Source organism: Sturnira hondurensis, unplaced genomic scaffold (genome assembly GCF_014824575.4).
Source record: "Sturnira hondurensis isolate 20B ecotype Veracruz unplaced genomic scaffold, ASM1482457v3 Scaffold0003693, whole genome shotgun sequence".
Taxonomy (NCBI): domain Eukaryota; kingdom Metazoa; phylum Chordata; class Mammalia; order Chiroptera; family Phyllostomidae; genus Sturnira; species Sturnira hondurensis.
Genome location: NW_028076324.1, coordinates 9723992 through 9747205, shown reverse-complemented (window position 1 = coordinate 9747205; position 23214 = coordinate 9723992). Strand labels below are relative to the sequence as shown.

At 54.3% G+C, this 23214-nt stretch overlaps 2 protein-coding genes across 2 annotated transcripts in view; one reads left to right on the top strand and one right to left on the bottom strand.

Moving 5' to 3' along the window:
- The window catches only part of PLIN4 (perilipin 4), a 9331-nt gene extending 5232 nt beyond the window's left edge, over positions 1-4099 (top strand). The window contains exons 7-8 of the mRNA XM_037042603.1: positions 1515-1604; positions 1674-4099. Coding sequence (XP_036898498.1) covers positions 1515-1604; positions 1674-2000 — 417 coding nt within the window. The 3' untranslated portion in view covers positions 2001-4099. The remainder of the gene's footprint in view (positions 1-1514; positions 1605-1673) is intronic.
- Positions 3827-23214, bottom strand: HDGFL2 (HDGF like 2). The gene is made up of 16 exons (XM_037042601.1): positions 23050-23214; positions 20535-20611; positions 20305-20443; positions 13874-14065; positions 10346-10462; positions 10163-10234; positions 9146-9308; positions 8944-9019; positions 8510-8825; positions 7834-7934; positions 6845-6918; positions 6607-6677; positions 6133-6234; positions 5690-5903; positions 4839-4971; positions 3827-4389 (listed from the first exon to the last, which is right to left on the bottom strand). Exons 1-16 carry the CDS (start codon positions 23119-23121, stop codon positions 4287-4289), a joined length of 2022 nt encoding a protein of 673 aa, XP_036898496.1. The 5' UTR covers positions 23122-23214; the 3' UTR covers positions 3827-4286.

Below are 23214 nucleotides of genomic sequence, written 5' to 3'. Positions count from 1 at the left end.
TGGGAAATACATTCCAAGACCCACTGTAGATGCCTGACACCACAGATAGTACCAAATCCTACAAATACTATGGTTTTTTCCTACACATACATACCTATGACAAAGTTTAATTTACAATTTATTTAGACACAGTAAAAGGTTAACAGTAATAATAAATTACTGTTCTATAAATAGAACTTACACTGTAATAAAAGCAATGTTAATGTGGCATTAAAATAAGAGTCACTTGCCCTGGTGGTGTGGCTCAGTGAATTGAGCACCGGGTGCCTGTGAAAGCAAAGGGTCACGGGTACACGCCTGGGTGGCAGGCCAGGTCCCAGGCATGTGCCCGTGGGGGGCGCACAAGAGGCAACCATACATCAGTGTTTCTCTCCCTTTCTCCCTTCTCCCCTGAAAAAAAAACTTAAAAAAAAATAAGGGTGACTTATATATGAGCCCTGTGGTACCCCCATCTGATAGCTGAGATGCCTACTGTGTGCCTGAAAGGCGGTGGGGCATCTACAGCGTGGATACAGTGCACAAGGGGATGAGTCCTGCCCCAGGTGGGACAGAGCAAGGCCACGTGAGAGTTCATCACACCACTCAGAACAATGGGCTACTTGAGAATTACGCAGTTTATTTCTGGAATTTCCCATTTAATATTTTCGAATTGTGGCTGACCTTGGGAACGGAAACTGTGGAAAGTAAAATGGAGATAAAGGGGGAAAGTGCTACACCTCCAGAAAACGGGGGTGCAAAGAAGGAACCAAGACAACCATGCAGAGAGAGCCTGGGCGGGGCAGGAGCGCACCCCCTCGAGCCACACTGTGTATGACAAGGAGAGCCATGCAGAGCTGGGGGGAAGTGGGGACCACCAGAACCGAGTGCTCAGCCCTGACCAGGCAGCTCTGTCAGTTCAAATACTGCTCTGATACACCAAGGCTGCAAGTCTGACACCTAGTCAGGGCACATAATCAATAAATGAATGTGTAAAGGGGTGAAACAACAAATCAATGTTTCTCTTTCTCTCTCTCTAAAAAACAAAGTGTGCTCAATAACAAGCTGGGTGTTCACGGGGCAGAAGGGCACCCAGTGCACCCAGGGCACCCAGGGCGAAGTGAGGGTGGGGACAGGGCAGCGGGAGCTGAGGGATCTCAGGATCAGTGATGTGCAGAGATCGTGACAGGGTGCAAGTGGGACAGGTCTCAGAGGCCCAAGGGGTAGATCACACCGACCACGGTGGTGTCGGTCTTATCCAACAGGCACTGGGGAGCCATGGGAGGGCTTTGAGCTGGGGAGTGACAAGATCCCATTATCCGTTATTTGATCTGAGGACCCCATGGAAATTTGGGTTACGGTCACTTTGCAAGAGAAGACAAGCCCACGATGGCACAGTTGGCTCTAAGTTCGTGGCCTTGCAACCATGCCACACAAAGGCTGGACACCAGGCTCCTGGCCCCGCATGCTGCTCCCGGGGCAAAGTGTGCACAAGGGCCCTGCCCAAAGCCACCATTTCTCTGCTGGACTCTTTCCAGATTGAAAAGGCCAAGCAGGCTCCAGAAGGACAGCCGTGGCCAGACCCAGGTCCAAAAGGCAGAGTGGAGAAAGCCAGTGCCCAAGAGGAGGTATGTACAAGGGGCCAATGCCCCCAGAGTCTTCTCTCTGAACACTATGCACATCTCTCCCTCCCACAGGGGCCAGATGCAGAGGCTCTGTCCAGAACCTGCGGACTCATGCAGCAGCTCCACGTGGCCTACAGCACCCTGGCCTCTGGCCTCCAGGGTCTTCCGGCTGAGCTCCAGCAGCGGGTGAGGCAAGCACGACACAGCCTCTGTGAGCTCTATGGCATCGTCTCCTCTGCCAGCTCCATCACAGAGCTGCCAGCCGAGCGCCTGGCCCAGAGCCGTGAGAGTGTAGGCCAGGCCTGGCAAGGGCTGGAGAAGCTGCTGGAGAGTGTGCAGCACAGCCCCCCACTCAGCTGGCTGGTGGGGCCCTTTGACCTGCACCCTGGTGGGCAGTAGCTATAGGCCCCCTTCAGAACCTCCCCAACCTCAAACCAGCCCCAACTCCCCAAGCACTGGACACTGCTGGCTGGCGCACAGAGGACTTTCTACAATAGACGCGCCACACTCCCAGCTCTGAGACTGTGCCATCCATCTTTCTTCCCAAGCTCGGCTGGACCTAGGAGCCCAGGGCAGCTAAGACCATTGACAGAGGGCCTGTGCTGGAAAATCCTGAGCAAGCCTTCCAGTTAGGAAAGAGAAGTGGAATATGCCTGAGTCTGGAAGATTCTCCACCCAGCACCCCACACTAGGAGCCCCATTACCTTTGCAGGGGACCTGGGTCTTCCACCGTCGTCTGGGCCTTCAGCTACCAGATAGGCGGGTTGTCCCGCTCCTCCACCCTGACTCTAAGGCATCTTCCCTAGCCCTCAGCAAACACCCTGCACCAGAATGTCACCGTCATCCGGAGGCAGGGTCTCACTGCCTCTGCTAACCCCAGCGTGGCTGAGAGAAGGGGCTTCCTGAGAACAAAGCCACCAGCAGCAACCCCCTCACCCCTAGGCTCGGTAGGGCCACTCCTTGAGGACTCCATCACCCGAAGGTGACAAGAGCGGTTACAAACCAAGCCCCTTCTGCTTCTTCCGCTCTCCCACCTGCCCTGCCCTGTAGGCCAATCACATGACTAGACAGCTGAAGTTCTGGTCTCCGAGGCACCTGGGCCCAGAGGCTGCCCATGGCCAAATAGAAGGACTTTCCCCACTGGGGACAGGGCCCTAGGGAGGATGTGACCAAATGTGCTGAATGACCCCCCAGGTCTTGGAAAGGTATTCCAAGTTGGAGACTAGGGCCTGCCATGGTTTGGAAGGGCCCTGCCTTCCCGGCGGCAGGGGTCCGAATCCACTGCCCCTGCAGCCAAATGGGAAAACTCACCATATTCACCCAAGAAAGACTCCCTCACCAGCCTCGGCCTCTCTCCAGCTGGGAGCTGCACGTCAGAACAGTAGCAGCCCACCCAAGCCGTGCTGAGCTCCCCCCTCCCAGAACTCACCGCGCACCAACTGCACACCCCACACTGCACCCTCTTCTTGGAAACGATCAGGCGCTCGGAGCTCCAGGACAGAGGGGCCGGCTCTCATCAAGGGTTATCCAAGGCTTCCAAGGCCTGGGAGAGGCTCTGCCCTGGGAACTGGAGAACCTTCTGAGCCGCTCTCTCCTCAGCCTCCACCACGTTAGGTAATCAGAGGTAAAGACTAGAAGTCACAGAAACCTGGCGAAGTGACTAGCCTTCAAGTCCAGTCACACCAGTGGGGGTAGGTGTGGAAATGGACAGGACTCAGGAAGTCCCCTGCCACACCATGGTCTCTCCCTCCCTCTCAGCTGGGATGGATGAACACAGCCAGGGGCCACTGTCTAACCAGGAACCGCTGTGTGTGGGTGCCTGGCTGAGAGCTAGCCCCCACCCCGCACCACTGTGTGAATCCACAGTCCTGTGAGGCTGGAGTCACCCCCGTCCAAGTGAGAAGAGAAGCCCAGAGAGGGAGTGCCACTCGCCCACGGTCACACAGTGAGGCCTGCCCCCAGTGCTTATGTCCTCTGGACACGTCAAGACAATGGATGGCTCAGAGCACGCTTCCAGGCCTGAATGCTCCTGGCCTGGCACTCAGGGGCTTGCCTTATGGACAATGGGTTACAGTGCCAACTGCAGCTTGGGCGAGAGGGACAGCGGCTGAGTCAGGTGGGCACGGCAGTGGCTTCTGGGGAAAACATGGTAGCCACTCAGCCTCTCTGCTCCTTCTTCCTGGGCACTGGGAAGCCAAACCCGGGACATCAAACCACAGCCTCCGTTTGAGCCTCAAAGTTCAGAGAGTTTTATTTTTCCTTTATTATTTTTGGAAAGGCCTCGTTCCTATCCCACTGTTTCACTGTCAGCCCTAGCAGGATGGGAACACCATTACAACCAAACTTACATTCACTGTATATGGTGACACTATGGCTTAGAACACTTTGTCCCCAAGTGGACCCTTGATCGCTCCAGACCACTCCCCAATTCCAGCCCAGCTACACCAGTAACACTAGAAAACCAAGCCAATAAAAGTGATTTTTTTTCATTAAAAAAACCCTTTATAGTCATTTCATATCGGTTGGAAATCACAGAAATCGGGCAGAAAAAACCCCAGAGGGACAAATACAAATGAACAGCATCTCCCCAACAGTTTCCTGCTCCCTGGGCGGCCGGGAAGGAATGGGGCAGGCCTACGGGCAGCTACGTGACGGGCGGGGCCTGGCCGCCGGGCTGCCCGGGGCTCAGCTGTCCTCGTCGTCCAGGGACTCAGAGTCCATGCGCGCCCTCGGGCGCTCCTGCCGGTCCTTCCCAGGCCCATCCAGATCGGGGCCCTCCCTTGCGCTGCTGGTGAAGCACAGCACGGTGGGGTGAGCAGGGTGCCTCCCTGTCTGCCCATCTGTCTCCATCCAGCAGTGACAGACTGAAAGTCCTAGCCTCCCCCCGCCATGCCCAGGGCAGTGGGTGTGCATTGAGTGGTCTGGGGTCTTTAGCACGACCACACACCAGACTCGAGGGTGCTTGTGACAGAGCCTGCCTGCTCTCACTCCCGGAGAGCCAGGAGGGAACCACTGTCCCTAGGGTCTGACCCAGGGCAGTGCAGCTCCTGACTGGGGTCCTTGGGGTCTGCTAAGGTGGGGATAAGAGGCCTACACACGGAGGCCCAGTCCCCGGGACCCTGACCAGCACCAGCAGCCCACTGGGAACAACTCAAGACAGCAGCTGCTTTCTCTGCCAGTCTCGTCACCCCCTTGTAGAAAGTAGCCCCCAGCGCTACAGACCCCAGGGACACTTACTTGTTGTGTAACAGGTCTTCGGAGGAGCCCCCCACTGGCCCTTCTTCCGAGTTCTGTCCTTCCTCCTGCTCCTTGTCCTCTGTGCTTCCACCCCTCTGGGATGCAGCCTCACCATTCACTGAGGCAGAGAGATCTAGGGGCGTGGAGAGGGGGTGGAAGGGCAGTGTGGGACACTGTGGTGCCACCATCCAGGACCCCCGTCCCCTTCCACCAAGAGTGGGTGGGAAAGCAAGCCAGCTTGGGGAGAGAGGACCTGCGACCCTCCTGAAAGGCCCTGGCCCCGTGCTCCCACAATCACTTCTATCTCCCTGCCTCCCAACCACACGGGGACTGTCAGCCCCACCAGGCCTGGCCGGCTGCAGTGCTTCTGCAGCGAGCTGGGCCCCTGAAGAGGGGAAGGGACACTCAGTCAACGTGTGTCTGAGGATGGGACGGAAATAAGGAGAAAGATAACCTCTGGGCTACTCCTTGGGCTGCTGAGGCTTTTTCAGCCAAGCCAACTTGATGTCAGTGGGAAGGGCTGCTCCAAACATCTGTCATCAGGACCAGGTGACCCCAGCATGAACACCCTCTCCCACTCCCAGAGGCTGTGTCCCTGCTGGAAATGTCCTCTCTTTCTCCTCTCAGCTCACCCATGATCCTGCAGGTCCAGGCTGAGGCTGGCGCCTCCCAGGAGTGCTGATACATACCTGGCCAGCACACACACAGCCTCCTACGCTAGCTGGCTCTGAGGGTCCAGAACCCGGCAGCAGCCTCGGTGTATGAGTGTAGCAGCCATCAGCTGCTTTGGGGTCACACCAGGCCTGTGCAGAGAGCACCAGGGGGCACACCACCGAGTCAGTGCTCCTCACCAGCACTGGTCTCATCCTCAGCCCTCTCCGACGGGGCCTCCTCTCCAACCAGAGACTCCTCGGCCTTTTCCGCCTCAGCCTGCTCCTTCTCTGCTCCGGTTCTGGCTGCCTTCTGTATAGCCTCGATCTTTGGTCCCAGGACCCTTGACTTGAGCCGGGTGTAGACTTCCGCTGCCTTCTCCATCACCTCCTTGTTGGCCTTGTAACGGCGAATCTGCCCACCAAGAGGCCTGGCTCAGAGAATGCAACTGGCCTCACCCCCAACCCGAGACCCTCCCCATTGCTGCTACCACCTCAGCTCCCTTGGAAGCTGGCAGCGCTCAGCCAGCCCACTGGCTTTCTCCCCACTGACCAATGGCCAGGAACACCAGTTCCCTGGCAGACCCCCGCCTGCTTGGACCCACCTGCCCCAGCCCCCTTCCACCCCTGGGCTCCGGCTGTACCTTTTTCAACGTGGCCACCACATCAGTGTTCTTCTGGAGAATATGCGAGGTCACCTGCAGGGTCCCAAGCTCCTCTAGTGCATTCAAACACCTCTTCACATCCTGCAGGGCAGAAAAGGAGGAGGGACAGCACTTGGAAGACCCAACGGGTCAGAGAAGGTTACCCCGGAGCTTCCCCTGTGGGGAGTGCTTAGTGATGAGGAACCCCAAGGACAGCAGAAAGACCCAGAACTTGGAGGATCCTTGGGGCCTGCCCACAGTGCCACCTGGTGAGGACGCCAAGCACACTGCGCCTCAGGACGGCCCTCAGCTGGGGGACAGACACACACAGGGATCCCTGCTCCAACTACCCCAAGGGACCCTGGAGTCGCCTCCATTTCTAGAGACTTCTGAGGGAGCTGTAGACATGGTGGGGTGGCAGGAACTGCTTCACTCAGGGCAGGTGGCTCCCCGGGGCCCCAAGGAGGGTCTTACCGGGTTATCGACTTTTAGGGCGTACTTGATTTCGCTGTGCAGCTTCTGAAGCTTCTCCTCCACGGAAGGTTCTGTGGCCAGGAGAGAACGCATCGCCTGGGCCTCGGCCGCCATGCCAGATGTGGCCAAGAACCTGCCTGAGCACTGCACAGCGACAGATGCAGCCCTCCCTCCTCCCGACCTCAGCAACCTCGGGCGGCCAGAGCTTGGGCTGAGACCGGGACAGCCAGTCCCTCACCTTTCTTCTTCTCCACCTTCCTGTCCGGCAGGAACCCTTCAGACCGCTTCCGGGTTCGTTCCACCTTCATGGGCCTGTGAAGACTCGTTCCCCTTAGGCCTCTGACAATATCCACGAGGCCACCCTACCCCAACCACCACCATCCTCCCCACCGAGGGCTGGGAACTACAGGAGGACACTTTCAGGAGGCCCTGGAAGCTGGGAAGAAGGGTCAGGGACCATCGTGACCTGGTCTAAGATAGGCACCTGGGACAAATCATGTGAAAGCTCAAAATTATTATTTTTTAATGTGGCTGAGGATTAACAGCTAGTATGTAAAACCTAGTGAATGCGTTACTAATAGGCACTCACGGATGACAGACACTCATCAACAGCTCCGGTTCTGCTCTACCGGGCAGTCCGACTGCCAAGTTCCCAGTGGGCAGATTCCAAGTGACGGTGGAACATCACTTACAAAGGGCAGGGGGCCCTGGCGGGTGGCTCAGTTGGTTAGAGCGTCATCCCAACATACCAAAGTGTGGGTTCAATCCCCGGTCAGGGTACATACAAGAATCAACAAACAAATGTATAAATAAGTGAAACCACAAATCAATGTTTCTCTTTCTCTCATAAATTAATTTTAAAAAGTTTTTCTAATGGTGCCGCCCCCCCACCTTGATGAGCAGTGGATTTAAAAAGCCCAAGAACACCTGGTCTGGGGACAATTTCCCACTTCGGCATTGACACTGGGGCTGGGCCATGCCCTGAGGGGGGCGGTCCCGCGCACTGTGGGGTGGGGAGCAGCAGCCCTGGCCCCACCCACTCAGTATCAGAAGCACTCAGGCCAGGACCACAGTCCTGAACAGGAGACACTTCAACTCGGTCTGTCTACCACGCTAAGTTGGGAAACTGGGCCGCTCCTGAGAGAAGAGGTTCCCCGGAAGGCTGACGACCTTGAGGACCAAGACGGCTTCGGGGAGTGTGGAAGGACAGGCTAAGTGAGTGCTGACCTGGACCGGGGCTTCTCCTCAGGGCGGCCTCTCTTCTCCTTCTGGCTGGGTCTCTTCACAGGCTCTGTGCTTTGTGGCTGCTTCTTCGCCGACTTCTTCACCTGCGGCAGCAAAGCAGGGGCAGGAGAGGCTTGCCCTGAACTCCTGAACGGCCCCTCTTAGAAATAAGGCACGACACTTCCTGCCACCGCCTCCGCTGCTCGGAGCTGGTGGAATAGACAGGACGGGACGGGAAGACCCCTGGGACCAGTCCACCCCCAGAGCGCAGATGCTCAGCCTCTCAAAGGGCTGTCCACCAGCGTGGCAGCCCACCATACTCCTCCTTCCAAGCAGGACACTCCCTGAGGCAAGGAACTTGGTTCCCCTTTGGGGACAAAAAGGAGAGCAGCTGGGAGAGAACAGGTGTCGCCAGGCTTCCCTCACCCCATATCGACCGGGACCCTGGGCTCAGTCTAGAATGTAATGGGCCCGGGAAGTCGGCCTCTCAGATTCAGGCCAGACTGTGAGTGCCGCCAGAGTGGGAGGCGGCCCCCCCGCACCATCACACGGTGCCTGGTGGTCCCCACCGCCCCCACTGGCAGAAATGGACCTGTCCACTGGCAGAAGCCTCCTCAGTCACCCTCACTTCCCCATCACCCTCCATGAGGCCCCTGTGACCCCACCAGGCTGGGCACACCTCTCTGTCCAGCTCAGCCTCGGGCTCTGAGTCAGAGGAGGACTGGGGGCCCCGTCCCCGACCCTTCCGGCCACGCTGCTTCCTGACGGGCTCTTCCTCATCCCGGAGCTCATCGCCGCTGCTGCCCCCGCTGCCCCCATGGAGGGCCTCTCCGCGCTCGGCACGCTCGCGCCTCCGCTCCTTCTCCTCCTTCTCCTGCTCCCGCAGTCGCCGCAGCTCCTCCTCCTGCTCCCGGCGCCGCCGGGCCTCTAACTCTCGGCGGCGTTCCTCATCTCGGCGCTTCCACTCGCTGATTCGGTCGACCTCCTCGCTGTCGCTGGAGGTGTGGGCCAATTAGAGGGAGGCCTGGTCCTCAGGAGGTGCTGCCTCTGACCCCCCCCCTCCCGCAGCCTGGCTGAGGGCCCTGCCAGAGGTGAGCCGGGGCTGTCACCCACCTGTCACTGCTTGAGCTGCTGGGGGGTCGTTCGGGCTTCAATTTCCGCCCGCGAGGTTTTGGGGGAGGCTTCTCAGCTATGAAAAAGGAGGAGGGGTAGTCTTCTCCCCCACCAGCCTCCAAGAGGGGTGGGGGACACCCATAGGCCAGCCCAGAGGCAAGGGCCCAAGGAACCAGGTCAAGACAGGTGTCAGCAATCCTACCTGGCTTCCTGCTTCTGGGAGGTTTCTTTACTGATACATCTGAGTCAGAAGAGGATGAGGAGGCCAAAGAGGATGAGGAGGCCGACCTGGCCACCACCACTGGCTCACCCTTGGCCCCTTCTGATTCTGGTTTGGAGTCTGAGTCAGAGGCGGAGGGCGGCTTCTGGGAGAGGCCAGGGCATGGAAGTGAGAGAGCAGACCCCGGCACCCCCTGTGACCCCCAACCCACAAAAATCCACCTCCCCCAAATTAGAAAAGCTTCATTTAGGCCCTGGAATCACAGGGAGCCCCAATGTGCCTGGCTCACCTCAGTTACCTAGACCTCCTTGCCCCTGAGTCAAGTGCAGGGGTTAAATAAGATACATAAGTTTTTTCCCCAGTGGCAAGCTTTTCAAATACCACCAAGTCTTGCCTGGAGGCCCAACCAGATGAGATGCCCTCTTATACCATCTCTGCCCTTGAACTCTGCTGGGCCCTCAGCGCGCACACACTCACACACACACGGACACAACTCTCACGTAATTCTTATACATGCCAGACAACACACTCATACACTTGCAAACACCATACACGTACGCTGGTGCAAGCACACACATGCTCACACATGCACAAGCACACACAGCACATACACTCACACACACAACACTCAGATTTCTCTCTTCCTCTCCCCGCCCTTCCCCCGACATGGGGAACCTAAAACTGCTTCACTGCTGTCTGATGCCAGCACCCCAGCACCCCGCTTTCTGCACCGGCCTGGAGACTCTGGTCAGCAGCGGCGGCAGCCAGGTCATCTCCTCATTAGGAAGTGCTCTGCACACACAGTACTCAGGAACTATGGGCTGAGGCCATCAGTGAAACCAGAGGCTGAGGTCGGAGGTGCCCTGGGGTCTCCTTGTGGCCTACGCCCTACCCTCCTCCAAAAAGAACCCAACTTTAATTGTGGACAGTGGCTGGTAACCTTGGAGTTTAAGAGTTTCTCCCAGATGGGTATGGGGGTGGAAAACCCAACACCTTTACCTTTTTCTTCCGTCCTGCCAGGGGGCCCCGCCGCGGCACCCGGACCACGGCTTTCTTCTCAGGGGTGAAGTCCTAGGCAGAGAGAAGGGAGCTGAACAGGCCCCATTGGCTGGCCACTGCTCTGCTCAGCTGCCTCCTGTGCATCGCACCCCCGTGAACCCGAGGAGCCAACCCCTTGCTCACCTGGTCACTGGTCTTCTCTGACTCAGACGAGCTCTCAGAGTTCTCCTCCTCAGATGGGGACACGCTGGCCTGATCCAGGTCGCTGGAGGCCTTCCGGGCCCGTTTTGACACTGACATCTGAAGAGGGGGCGGCCCAAACAGATCAACGACAAGGAAAGCACGTGCGCTCAGCAGAGCCATCTCCCACCTGACCCCCATGGCCCAGTGAAGAGCTGAGGTTGTAGAACCTTTACGAGGGCAGTGGGGACCCTTCGTGAGTCTGATAAAAAACCAGGGAGTTTAACCCTTGAGCACGCTGTGCTAAATGAATCAACCAGTCACAAAAAGTCAAACACTGTAGGCTTCCCCTTACTAGAGGTCCCTAGAGGAGTCAGATCCACAGAGACAGGAAGTAGATGGTGGGTGCCTGGGCTGGGAGTGTGTAACAGGAACAGAGTTTCTGTCTGGGAAGGTGGGAAAGTTCTGGAGGCAGATGGTGGTGGCGATCAGACAACAATGTGAATATATTTTAAACCACTGAGCTATACACTCAAAAAGGGTTAAAATGGTACATTTCATGTTGTTTATATTTTGCTAAGATTAAAAAAAGAAAAAATCAAACCAGAAATACTTTCCCCAGAAAAAGATAAATGTACATCCGAAATGAAGGTGATGGTGGCTGTACAACACTGTGAACGTCTGGAATGCCCGTGAACTCTACATTTCAGAATGCCTAATTTCGTTACATAAATTTCACCTCAATAAAAACTTCAAAAGATACATATATGTGTGTGTCTATAGTACATACATACATACAAATTTGAATTGTTTCAGGGGTCCATGATGGCCTCCCAAAGAAGCCAACTTAAGAGTCCTTATGAAGGAAGAAGCAAGGAAGCACAGAAAACTGAGCTTCAGAAATACGTCCTGGCTGATGTGGCTCAGTGAACTGAGGCCCAGCCTGGCAACCAAAAGGTTGCTGGTTCGATCCCCAGGCAGGGCACATGCCTGAGTTGTGGGCCAGGTCTCCCACTGGGGGTGTGCAAGAGGCAAATGATCTCTCGCACATCGATGTTTCTCTATTTCTCTTTCTCCCTCCCTTCCCCTCTATCTAAAAATATAGTAAATAAATAAAACCTTGGGGAAAAAAAGATCCTTGTCCAGTGACAACCAGTCTTCCTATTTGGGCAGCTGTTTACTTACCAAGTGCTTTTGCCTCTACTCTGTTACCAGTAAGACTCGTTCCTTCTTTTACAAATTGCTTCCTAAGCACGTCCCTGCTCCACGCCCTGCCTAAAGCCAGGCTGAACTGTGTCCCCCTAAAACTGAACTGTGAGAGCCTACCCTCTGGAACCTCAGGATGTGACTGTATTTGCAGATCGGGGTCTTTGAAGAGGTCATTACAATGGGCCCTAACCCGGCAAAACCAGCATCCTCATAGGAACAGAGGGGGACGCAGAGGAGAGAGGATACGAGGGCACAGAAAGGAGACGGCCATCTACAGGGCAAGGAGCAAAGCCTCAGCAGGAACCAGCCCTGCTAGCACCTCAATCTTGGACTCTGGCCTTCAGATTTACACGAAAATAACTGTCTGTCAGTTAAGGCCCCCAGGCTGAGATTCTTTCTTAAGATGTCCTGAACAAATTGTATCCTCAGTGACACTCCAACAAGAGGCCTCAGCTCTCGTGCAACTTATCCCATCAGGAGAAACAAACAGAAATGTTAATTAACAATGTGAGAGAAGAGTAAGTCCTGTGAAAATAAAAGAGGACGCTGTAGTGGAGAGTGATGGTGTGCCTTAAAGTGGGAGTCAGAGCCACTGAGAAACCTGCAGGACCAGGACACGGAAAACACAAGGAGCAGTTTCCTGGGTTGGAGGAAACAGGAAGTACAAAGCGCCTGGGGTGGAAAGCAGTGTGGCATTTTCAAGGGCATGGAAAGGAGCCGGGTGGCTCCTAGGCAGTGCCAGGTAGGAGGGCCCGGCTCAGCTCTCCTCCTGCCGGGGCCCTGGTCGAGTCCTCACTCCAGGAGGGCTGGTGGCTGCCTGCGGTTACTGAACCCTAACAAAAGGAGGCCGCCCGTGGGGCCATTAAGAAGGATGAATACGAAGACTACAGCATCCCTCGGATTTGGGAATGGAGCACCCAGCCTGTGCTAAGTGCAGTGGGGTTAAGAGTGAATGTTCTTTTAAATTCTTCCCCAGTATTATTAAAAGGTGTAATAATAATTAACTTACATTGTTTAATGAAAAGTTAGCAAAAAATCTGAACATACACTGACCTACAAATAGTGATTTCTCTCTAAGGGGGATATGATGGGTGTTTTCATATTTATGTTTTAACTTTGCTCACAACAGAAATTATGGGGACTTTCAGAAAACAATACCAAGTATAAATCATACAACATTGGGGGCAAGGACTAAATGTCCAAAAATCTTAATAGGTTGGTTAGAATTCATCCACGCCACAGACTACCACACAGCGGTAGTCTCAACCACTGATACCTGCATCTTAAAATAATATTCAATGACAAGGAAATGCTCATATTAGGCGGGGAAAATTAGGCAAGACACATACTGTATGTACAGACAGCCAACTCTATTACTTTACACACACCCACACACCGGGTGAGACACGCACGTCCCAGAGACAACACCTAAGAGTGCTCCTGGCCTCGGTGCAGAAAACCCTCAGAGAGTCAGTCTTTTCTACCTGTGTCTTGACAGCTCACATACAACGAGCAAGAGCTTACTCTTATCACTGGAACCAGAAGCAAATGTTATTTTTAATAATGAAAAGAATGCCTTAGTCTATCAAGAGTTTGCTGGAGGTGCTGGTCCTTTCATTCCGCACCCAAATATTTAGAAGCAGTCAAAATGCAGAAGAGAAAAAAAGGCAAAAAAAGAATATATCCAAAAGAACTGAAAACACACGACCACACAACTTGTACACGGCTGTTCCCAGCAGCGTTATTCATAATGGCCAAAAGGTAGAAGAAACCCAAATGGCCGCCAACAGACGAATGAATAGACAAAATGTGGTCCTTTCAAAAGAATATTATTCAGCCATGAAAAAAAAGGAGAGAGGAAGCTACAGCCTGGATGGACCTTGAACACGATGCTCAGTGAGGGACACCAGACACCAAAGGCCAGAGTGTGTGCTTCCATTTATGTGAAATGTCCACAACAAAACAACCCAGAGAAACAGGAAGTGGATTCATGGGGGCCGGGGGCAGGAGATGAGCAGTGACTGCTGATAGGGACAGGGTTTCTTTTTGGGAAGATGGAATGCTCTGGAATTAGACATGGTGATGGCTGCACAACCCTGTGAATGTACTAAAAACCACTGAACTGTGTATTTTGAGAGGGTGGATTTCATGGTACGTGAATAGTATCTCAATTGTTTTTTAATGCATGTGAAAAAAAGAAAAGAGAGGGTGGGCGGTTGAGCAGGCCACTCTGCAGCCCCAGAGTGGGAGCAGGAAGGGTCAGGTGCTGCTGGGCCACGGGCCCCCCATAGGCCAGGCGCACCAGCCCCACCCTCCCCCTACCTTCAAGGCTGATGCCTTTCGCTTCAGGCTACTGTTGTCACTGCTCTTGTCCGAGTCCGAGTCACTCTCCATCCTGTCGCTGGTGGCTGCAGCAGGCACGGCTGTGACAGCCATGACCCCCCTTTCCTCGTCGTCCTCGCTCCTTCCTGCCGGGTCAGCTTCAGGGGCCTCGCTGTCAGAGGAGCTCACTGGCTGGGGGTGGGAGTGCAGACACCGTGAGGCAACCCCGGGCTTCAGTGGATGTCCCCACCAGGACATGAACTCAGGGTGCAGCACCCACTAGTGGCAGCGTCTCGAATGCCGAGGTCTCCTCACTGTCCCAGTGGGGGAACTGCGGCAGGAGGTTCGGGACAAAAGTGGGATTCAAGCACTGTGGGGTTCAAGGTCAAACCCTGGGCAAGTGACTTGAGCCTCTCTGTGCCTCGGTTTCCATATCGAGCAATGAAGATGCCACTGTTTTGACCTCGTAGGGCTAGGACAAGGATGAGACACCAGCGGTACGTAACGTACTTAGGACAGTACCCAGACTGGCACAAGAGGTCCACCAAGGCTTCCTTATTCTTCTTCTTTCCATAATAAGGAGGAAGAAGCCAGCCTAGAGCAGGCCCTCTGGGCTTGAACTTCAAGCCACTGTTACTTGTTTTACCCAAAATTCCTGCTCAGGCAGTGACAGCCACAAAGATAGCAAACACACGCCAGGCTCATTTACAACTCGGTCACTTCGGAAAACAGGTGCTGGGTGCCAGGCACTGTGCTGAATAGGTAGTAAGTGCCCAGATGTCAACAGGGCACGGTCCCTGCCCCTCGGGAGCTTACAGCCTAGTGGGAGACATGACCAGAGCCACTTAACAGACCAATGTCACACGGTGGTGATGGGCAGCCAGGAAAATACTGGCCCATGGGCAGGAGGGAATTGAAGTGAGGTGTGTGCCCAGCGGTGGGAGTATTTTACACTAGGAAGGGGGCCCCCAGAGGACGTGACATTTTAGCTGAGGGGTTGTCCCAAGCATGCAAAAGGACAGGGGCCAGACACTTTTGGGAAGACAGGATCAACAAAAATGAAGGTCCCCCAAAAAGCCTGGACAGGCTGCGGGGAGGGTGGTGCGCAACAAAGGAGAAGCAATGGCAGCGGAAACGTGGGGGTTAGGCAGGGCCGATCACGCAGGGGTCACCAAGGCCCAAGGAGATCGGGCAGAAGGCACAATGACAGCTGGGCCATAGGGCTTTCTCTGGTCCTTTCTAACTGCACCCCCCCCCCCGCCCCGATGTTTTATGTTTGTGGGAGGAAAATGGATGGCCCCAGCTGTATTCGACCACCAATCACTCATCCAATGAATGTCACAGAATACTACTATGTGCCCGGCCCCGTGCTGGGTGCTGGGGCTAGAGATGAATAAGACAGGGTCCCTGCCCTTGGGGAGCTCACAGTCTCACGGGGAGACAGACAAGCAAACACACAATCACAGCAGGGCACAAGGGCTTAACCCAGCGAAATCCAGTTGTAAAAATTGGACCAGGTTATTTCATGGTATATATGTCTTTTCTAAATTACTGATTTTTTTTAAAAGACAGACACTGAGATTCTTAAAAGCTACATTCTCTAGAAACAACCCCGATGTCTGTCTACTGATGAAGGTACGTAAACGTGGGGGAGCTACAGAGTGGAATACCATCTGGCCACACAAAGGAACGATCTGACACACGCTCACCAACATGGGTGGCAACTGGAAACACGCTCCGTGAGCAGCCAGTCACAGGCCCATTCACATGAAATGTCCAGAATGCGCAAACTCATCGAAACAGAAAGTGGGTTAGTAGTTCCTAGGGCTTTTTTTTTTCCCTGAGAGAGAGACACATAGAGACATCAATTTGCTGTTCCACTTATTTACGTCCTCATTGGTGGGTTCTTTATGTGCCCTGATCAGAGACTAAACCCGCAACTCTGCGTATTGGGACGACAGTCTCACCACCTGAGCGGCCCGGCCTGGGCCAGCAGTTCCTAACTAAGGTTTGGGGGAGGAGGGAACTGAGGGTGACTGCCAATGAGGAGGGGGATGGAAATGTTCTGAAATCAGTCAGTAGTGATGGCTGAACAATACCGTGCACGTAGTTAGTAATAGCCAAAGGTAGTATATGCTTTAAAATTAGAGATTTTATGTCACGTAAATTTCACCCCGATTAAAAAAAAATAAACATGACCCCAAAAAGCCACCTTTGCTGGGAGTGATTGACAGCCAGGGTTCAATGGACTGGAGCAGAGCTCGCACTATGGCCAAGCAAAAGGCAAGAAAGCCACAGGGGCATGAGGGTGGGAGAGGAGTCTTTGGGGCCACGTGGACAGGACGCACCGAGGGAGACTAGAGTGAGGAGCAAGGAGACGGAGGTTTGAGTGGCTGGGTGGCCAGGCAAAAGGTCATGAACAGATGGACAGAGGGAGAGGCCAGGCCTCGGCAACACATCACAATGGAAACGCGCAGAAGAGAATGAAAACGTGAGAGCAGGAGTGGGGATGCCAGAGCTGGACCAGGGACAGCAGTGCCGGAGGACGGGTGGGGTGGGGGGACTCAGCCTGACATTCTTCCCCACTCTGTGCTCGCTCGTGTGTAAAGACCCCTTCTTCCCCCACAGAGAAACTGAAGTCCTGAGCTCTCCCAGCCTTCACCACAATCCCTATTTCACAGGCAAGAAAAATGAGAATTAGGAGTTAGCAGGACTTGGCTGCTCAACACTGAACCATAGCCTCAAGCATCACAACCAAGGGCCTCAGGCAGGGCAGCAGGGCCCTGTGTACTGTTTGACAAGGTTAAAAAGTGTAACACTAAGTAGGACAAGGCCCAAACCTAAAACACCAGAACTCTATGAGGGGTTTCTATCACACCTCTGCCCCAGGACTGAGGAGCACCACGGGTGAATGGAAAAGGGAAATGCTATCCCGTTTGTCACTTAGAAAGTAAATGACTAACTGGCGGGTCCAAAGATCTTTTTGCAAGTGTTAGTTAAGTGAGAACCACCAGACACTGAGCTTATCATCTCCAACTCGTGGGAGCTGTCATCCTCTCTTTGCAGATGAGAAAATAGGCGGTATGACAAAATCACGCAAGCAAGCAACAAAACCAGGATGCAAGGCAGGTCCACTTTAGCCACAGGCCTGGGCCCCGCACACAGCTAGGGCTTATTGAATCCCTCCTCGGTTCTGCTAAGCTCTTGACTAACTGTGATTCAGTCTGTGCCTCCACGTGGCCATCAGGCAACTGGGACGAATGGGCATGGTCCACAACTGGGGAAACTGAGTCTCTGGGAAGGCAAGTGACTTGCCCTACATTTTGCTTGTGGCTAAAGCCAGAAACTCTGATCTGAGTCGGCCCATGGGGTCTAAGCGCCTGCCAACAGAGGATCTGGGAACTCCAGGTCATGTGGAAAAGTTGGCGGGGCATCCCCACGCCCAGTGGCTGAGTGAGATGAGCACTATTTTCTCACTATCCTAGGGGGTCTGGAGGTGAATGAAATGCACAGGGCAGATCAAATCCAGCCTGGCCTCCTCATTCCCAACTACCATCCTGCACTTACTGTGTGTGTGGCTGCACTAGATACCGGATGTGCACTTGCTCATTTACACCTAGGTGGGCGTTATTTGTGCTGGACCCTGTAGGTCAGTGGTTTCCAGCCAGGGTGATTTTGTCTCCCACGGGGCATTTGGCAGTACTGAGAGACATTCTGGTTGTCACGATGAGGTAGCTGCTCCTGACATTGAGTGAATGGAGGCCAGAGACGCTGCTCGACACCCATGGTGCCCAGGACAGCCCCAAGGACTAATCGGGCCCAAATGCTGAAAAACCCTGGTCTGGGTTTTTCAGAAAGTCTCAGACTCCAACTGGGTCACTCTGGGCAATCAACAGAACTCTCTGGGCCTCAGTTTGCTCATCTATAAAAAGGAAAAGATGTCACTGGCCCACCCACTCTCAGGATCACTGTGTGGATCAAAAAACAATGAATGAAGCTGCAGCCATACCAAGATACCATTTTCCACCTCCTGACTGGCAAGGGCCGCAGAACAGGCCTTGCCGTCCACTCCTGGTAGGGGCCCCAGATAGGGTAAGGTTGTCAAAAAGAATGAGGCTATTTTCTGCATGCTGCCACGGACCAGTTGCCAAGATGTATTATTATGGGGGAAATAAAGCAAATTAGAGAATTATATGCTTTAAAAAAAAGCGCTACATAGGGTTTTCTACGAATAGTGTCTTGGAAGGATGTGGAAGGAACTGCTTGTGACAGCTGTCTCAGCGGAGATGGAGACAGGGGGCCCGACTGGGCCACTCCTGATGGAAACAGGAGGCAGGACTGACCTTTCACTTCACGCCCCTTTTGTACCTTTTCAACTGGGTACCAGGAATCTTCACTGCCACTCCAAATGTAAAAATAAACTATAGCCCTGACCAGGATGGCTCAGTGGGTTGGGCGTCACCCCACAAAGCAAAAGGCCGCTGGTTCGATTCCTGGTCAGGGTACCTGCCCGGGTTGCAGGCGCAGTCCCGAGGTGGGGCGTGTACGAGAGGCAACCAATCGATGTTTCACTCTCACATCGATGTTTCTCTTTCTCTCTTTCTCTCTCCCTTCCCTTCTCCCTATAAATAAATAAAATCTTAAAGAAAGGAAGACAGACAGACAGATAGACAGCAAACAGAGAATAAAAAAAAGAGACTTTATGGATGCTCAAGCATCTATAAAGCAATGATTCCAAAACTAAAAGCCTGCTTGTAGACTGGCCCCATCACAAGCATCTCAGATGATGCGTGGGAAGAAAAACCCCAAGGTCCCCAGGCCTCACATCTAAACCTCTGGGGTAGACGGAAGGCAGGGATCTGCATTTCCAACCAATGTTCCATCTGTGGGCAGACTCATTAGAGAACCAAAGAACAGTGATAAGCTCTCACACTCTGAGCTCCTTCTCAACTCGGAGAGCCTTTCTGGGGCTTGTTTACTGCCAGTCACACCACTTTTCAGTTTTGTTTCCTCGAGGGCAGGCATCTACACAGTACTTCACAAGCTGTGGGTGTGCAATAAATATTAAATGGTGTGATGACTCACCAGGAGGCAATAAGCTTAGGACATAACTGAACAGAACTAGAGGTGGGGCCAGAAAAAGATCTCATGAAACTCAATGATCTTAAAGGCCTTCGGATCCATTTACCGGAGCTGGGGACAGGCAAAGCACAGGAAGAGACGGGCATCAAAGCAGGGGGGGATCTCTGTCTCCCACACCCGCCATGGCAGGTAAAAGTCAAATGCCTCCCAACACAACTAAATGTAAGCCTGGTCCATCCATGGAACGAACACCAAATTTTAGGCTGTGAGCTCATGAGAGGTGAGAAATGTGTGAGTCATCTCGAATTCCAGGTCCCGAGCTGTGTGCAGGTGTCAACACAGGAGTGTCGTGGGGTTAGTGGGTGGATTGAGCCACAGAAGAGGCTCACTCAGACCATCTGAAGACCCAAAGTTCTCGAGTTGGACCAGACGCTCCAACCTCCGCTCACACAAACCAGATGCTCACCGACTCCTGCCTACCTCCCACAGACCCTACTGCAAGTGCGTCTCCTCCCTACCCAGCCAAGCTCTGGCCCCTGTGGTCAGTTTGTTCCCAGCAGACCTTATGCCCACCCCTCCCCACACCACCCACAGAAACCCCCAAAGCAGTGGTTAACAGCAGCGTGGAGAGTCCCAACCCAGCCTTTCCTCATCTGCTTCTTACCCCCAAATACCCAAAGCAAGGCACTCTGAAGTCCTTCAGCGGCCCTCCACAACTTTTTATGGCCTTACCATCAACTTTTCTAGATCCCTTCCTTTCCCTGAATGTTCCTAGACACCGATTCACCTCTAAGACGTCATCTCTGATTCTTGGCATTATTTCTTCCACCTGAGTAAGGATTCTCATATCTATTTACTAACTGCTGCCTTTTTCTGAGTCTAACATCTGACGATAATGGCAGAAGTGGGAGTTAGTTTTGAAAGAGAAAACATTTTCCCAGAAAGCAAACGGTTTTATAAGAGTTCTAACAACACTGTTATAAGTTCATGGTAATCCCAAAACATGGGATCTCACCAGGGGACCCCCTCCACCCCTCCTAAGGGACACTGGTAGGCAATGTCTGAGGTCATGCCTGGTTGTCACAACTGGGGTAGGGAGGGTGCTCCTGGCATCAAGTGGGTGGGGGCCAGGAATGCTGCTCAACACCCCACAGTGCCCAGAATGGGCCCCTGCAGAATGATCCAGCCTAGGTGGTCAGTGGTACCAAGGGCGAGGAGCCCTCTCCAAGAGACCTCTTCTTTTTCTATGATTCAAGGTAAGGCTACTCCTAGTTCCCAGTGCACATGAGCAGCCCCTGATTTGGCTCTGCAGACCCCATGCCAGCTGTCCCCCACCCCCAGGTACTCACCAGAGGGGCGCTATAGCTGGCGTGGGGATTGTTCTGGATCTCCCACAGCCCCTCATTGAAGCCTTTCCTCTTGTTGGGTTTCCCGTACTTATCTTTCCACTTGTCGTAGGGAAATAGGTCCTTGGGTCCCAGGAAGGCTCTGAAGAGAGAAATCGTACCAGTCCTAGGTGAGGCAGGGCACACCAGAAAGCACCAGGTGGGAAAGATCAAGCCCAGCAAGGGACACTTACGTTTCATGTGTACCAAAGAAGAAGATGGGGTACTTGTTAGGTGGGGGTTTCACGGCACCATCAGCGATGTCATCGATCTGCAGTGAAAGGACAGTAAGGAGCAGGGCAGCTTCACCCACTAACCCAGAAAAATCACTCAGAAATCAGACAAGTTGTTTGGGGGAAAGCATGCCAGGAGAAGGGAAGCCTTCACCCTAGAAAGATGCATCACCTTCCTACTAGGCATCTGCATTCTTCTGTGCACTCCCATCCCCCACTTTCTATCTGTCCCTTCCCCCACACACAGGATGCTGTCTCTGCCCCAAAGGTAGGTTCTTCACCTGAGCAAAACCAAAAATAGTTCTCTGAGCAGCCAGGGGGTGGGGCCAAGCTCAGCTTCTATGAACTACCAGGACTCTCCCATGGGACCCCTCCCTCAAGGAAGCGATCGGTGGTGGGATGGTTTGTCTCCCACCAGAGGCTGCAGCTGGCAGCTCCAAGGATGCAGAAGGTGGGGGGTGGGCTGCAGGAGACAGGCCCTGAGCATCCAGGAAGTCCCACCCTCTCCTTACAGACCCATGGGCTCAAGCAGCTGTCAGTCACCTCCCCACTGGAGGCTAGCAGCCCCTTTACTTCCAATCAGGTGCTTGGAAATGTTCAGGCTTAAGAGAGCTGGCTGGAAAGGGGTTGGAGGAGAGGCAGAAGCCGGTACTCTGGAAAGGGAAGTGCTCATAAAGTTCCATTGCTCTGGTGTTGCCCAAGAAAATAAGCGTGAGCAAATGAGATTAAAACAGATTCTCTAGCCCCCATTAATTCCTTACTATCCTCTTCAACACCTGGGGATTGCAGAATCTTCCCTGCTCCCCTCATCCAGCTTCCTTCCTCAGTTTATTTTTTTTCTTTCCTTGCTTTTAGAGGCTACTTTTCAAATCCTTGGCCCTGGGCTGTGGGTCTCGGGCACCCATCCCAAGCAACCCACTACCACACAGAAGCATCCCCTGAGGCCCAGCCCAGCATGCCTTCCAGGCCATCTTCTGCTCTGGCCTCACCCAGAACTCACCTCTGAGCCTGAGGCCCAGACATCCTAGCAGTAGCACCAGCTCCAGACTGCTCTCTGGGCCCCGGGGCTCTTCTGACATCCTATGGAGGCCTCCCTGCACTCAAACCCCCAGCTCTGACTGCTGACCTTCTGTTTACTTTCACCCAGAGATAGGGAGCATCCAGGCTGAAACCTCCAACCATTCCACAGGACTGGTCCAGCAACTCCTGCACTCCTGTTCCAGTCAAACCTTCAGCCTCGTCCTTCCACTGCCTCCTGCTCCTGCTTGAGCCTTGCACCTCTACCCCCCAAATTCCCCAGTCCTACCAATCTCAGCCCTAGAGCAACTTTAGCCTTAAGACCTTGGGTTGACAATAACCTCCAGGTCCCTCCTCCACACTGACCTACCCTGGACAGTACCAGGAACTCCACCCTGCAGATCTGATAAGGGACCCTAGGCTCAGGACTACCCTTCAGATCTGGACGGCACCCTCGGACCATCTGGGTCCTTGGGATCATAACTTCCTCCAAAGGGGATCCCCAAAGTCCCATCAGCCCAGCCCCCTTCCCTCATATGCTCTCTTTTGGGCTTGATTCCCCTTTGCAAGGGGCTAGTCTTTGATTCATGCATCTAGGAGGACTATCCCATCCCATGCCCTCCCTCCACTCCATGTTCCAACCAGCCTCCTCCATCAGGCTCCAGGGGAACCCACAAACATCTTATTTCAACTTCTGATCGTGGATGCCCAACAGCATGATCAGATCAAGTCCTTTCAGCTCCACTGACCTTAGTAACAGAGTCCTAGCCCCATTTCCAGCCCTGGCCTCCCTCAGCCTTGACCCTTTCTCTTTTGTTGCATCCTTCTTCCCTAGCCACACTCACACACGGTCCCAGGGCCCCCAGGCCCTCAGAACATGGTTTCTTATGGCTTCGCCAATGAGGCCTTCAGTTTGGGACTATGCTTCCCATTTATTTGATCCCTTTCCTTAAATACCAAGTCTCTCCAAAGTTGAACCATGCCAGCATAGGCCCCAGATCCCTCAAACCCCGCGTCCCTCGACTCTGGGACCTCCGAAGTGCAGGTCTCCGGGGGCGTGTTCTTCAGGCCAGGGTTCCCAGGCTCGTGGTGACCCCCCAGTAACTCGGAGTGCGAGTCCCTCGTGCCTGGGACCCCCAGGCACCCTGCACAAGGGATCCTCAAGCCCGGTGACCCCCCCAAACCACCGGCGCGCGGGTGCCCCAGGCCCAGGGTGCCTCAGACCCCCTGAGTATCCTAGGCCCGAGGTTCCCCAGATCCCCAAGGCCCGAAACTCCCAAATATCCAGCGTGCGGGTACTTTAGGCCCGGGACCCCCAGACCTCCAGGAACGCAGGTCCCTCAGACCATGGGGCCCTCCAGACCCCGGGCGTGCGGGTCCCCTCAGGTCCGGGTCCTCTACTGCCCCACCCCACCCCCACCCCCACCCTCCGCCTGGCACATCTCCCGCCCGGCCTCACCCGGGCCGGCCAGTGCGGGTAGCCCTTCATCTTGGCAAACACCAAGTCCCCAGGCTTGAAGGCGTGCGGCATGCTTGCGGCGGGAAGCCCAGGCCGCGGGAAGTGGCTGCAGAAGCGGCAGCGGCGGCAGCAGCGGGAGGCGAAGCCGGGGGCGGGAGCAGGGAA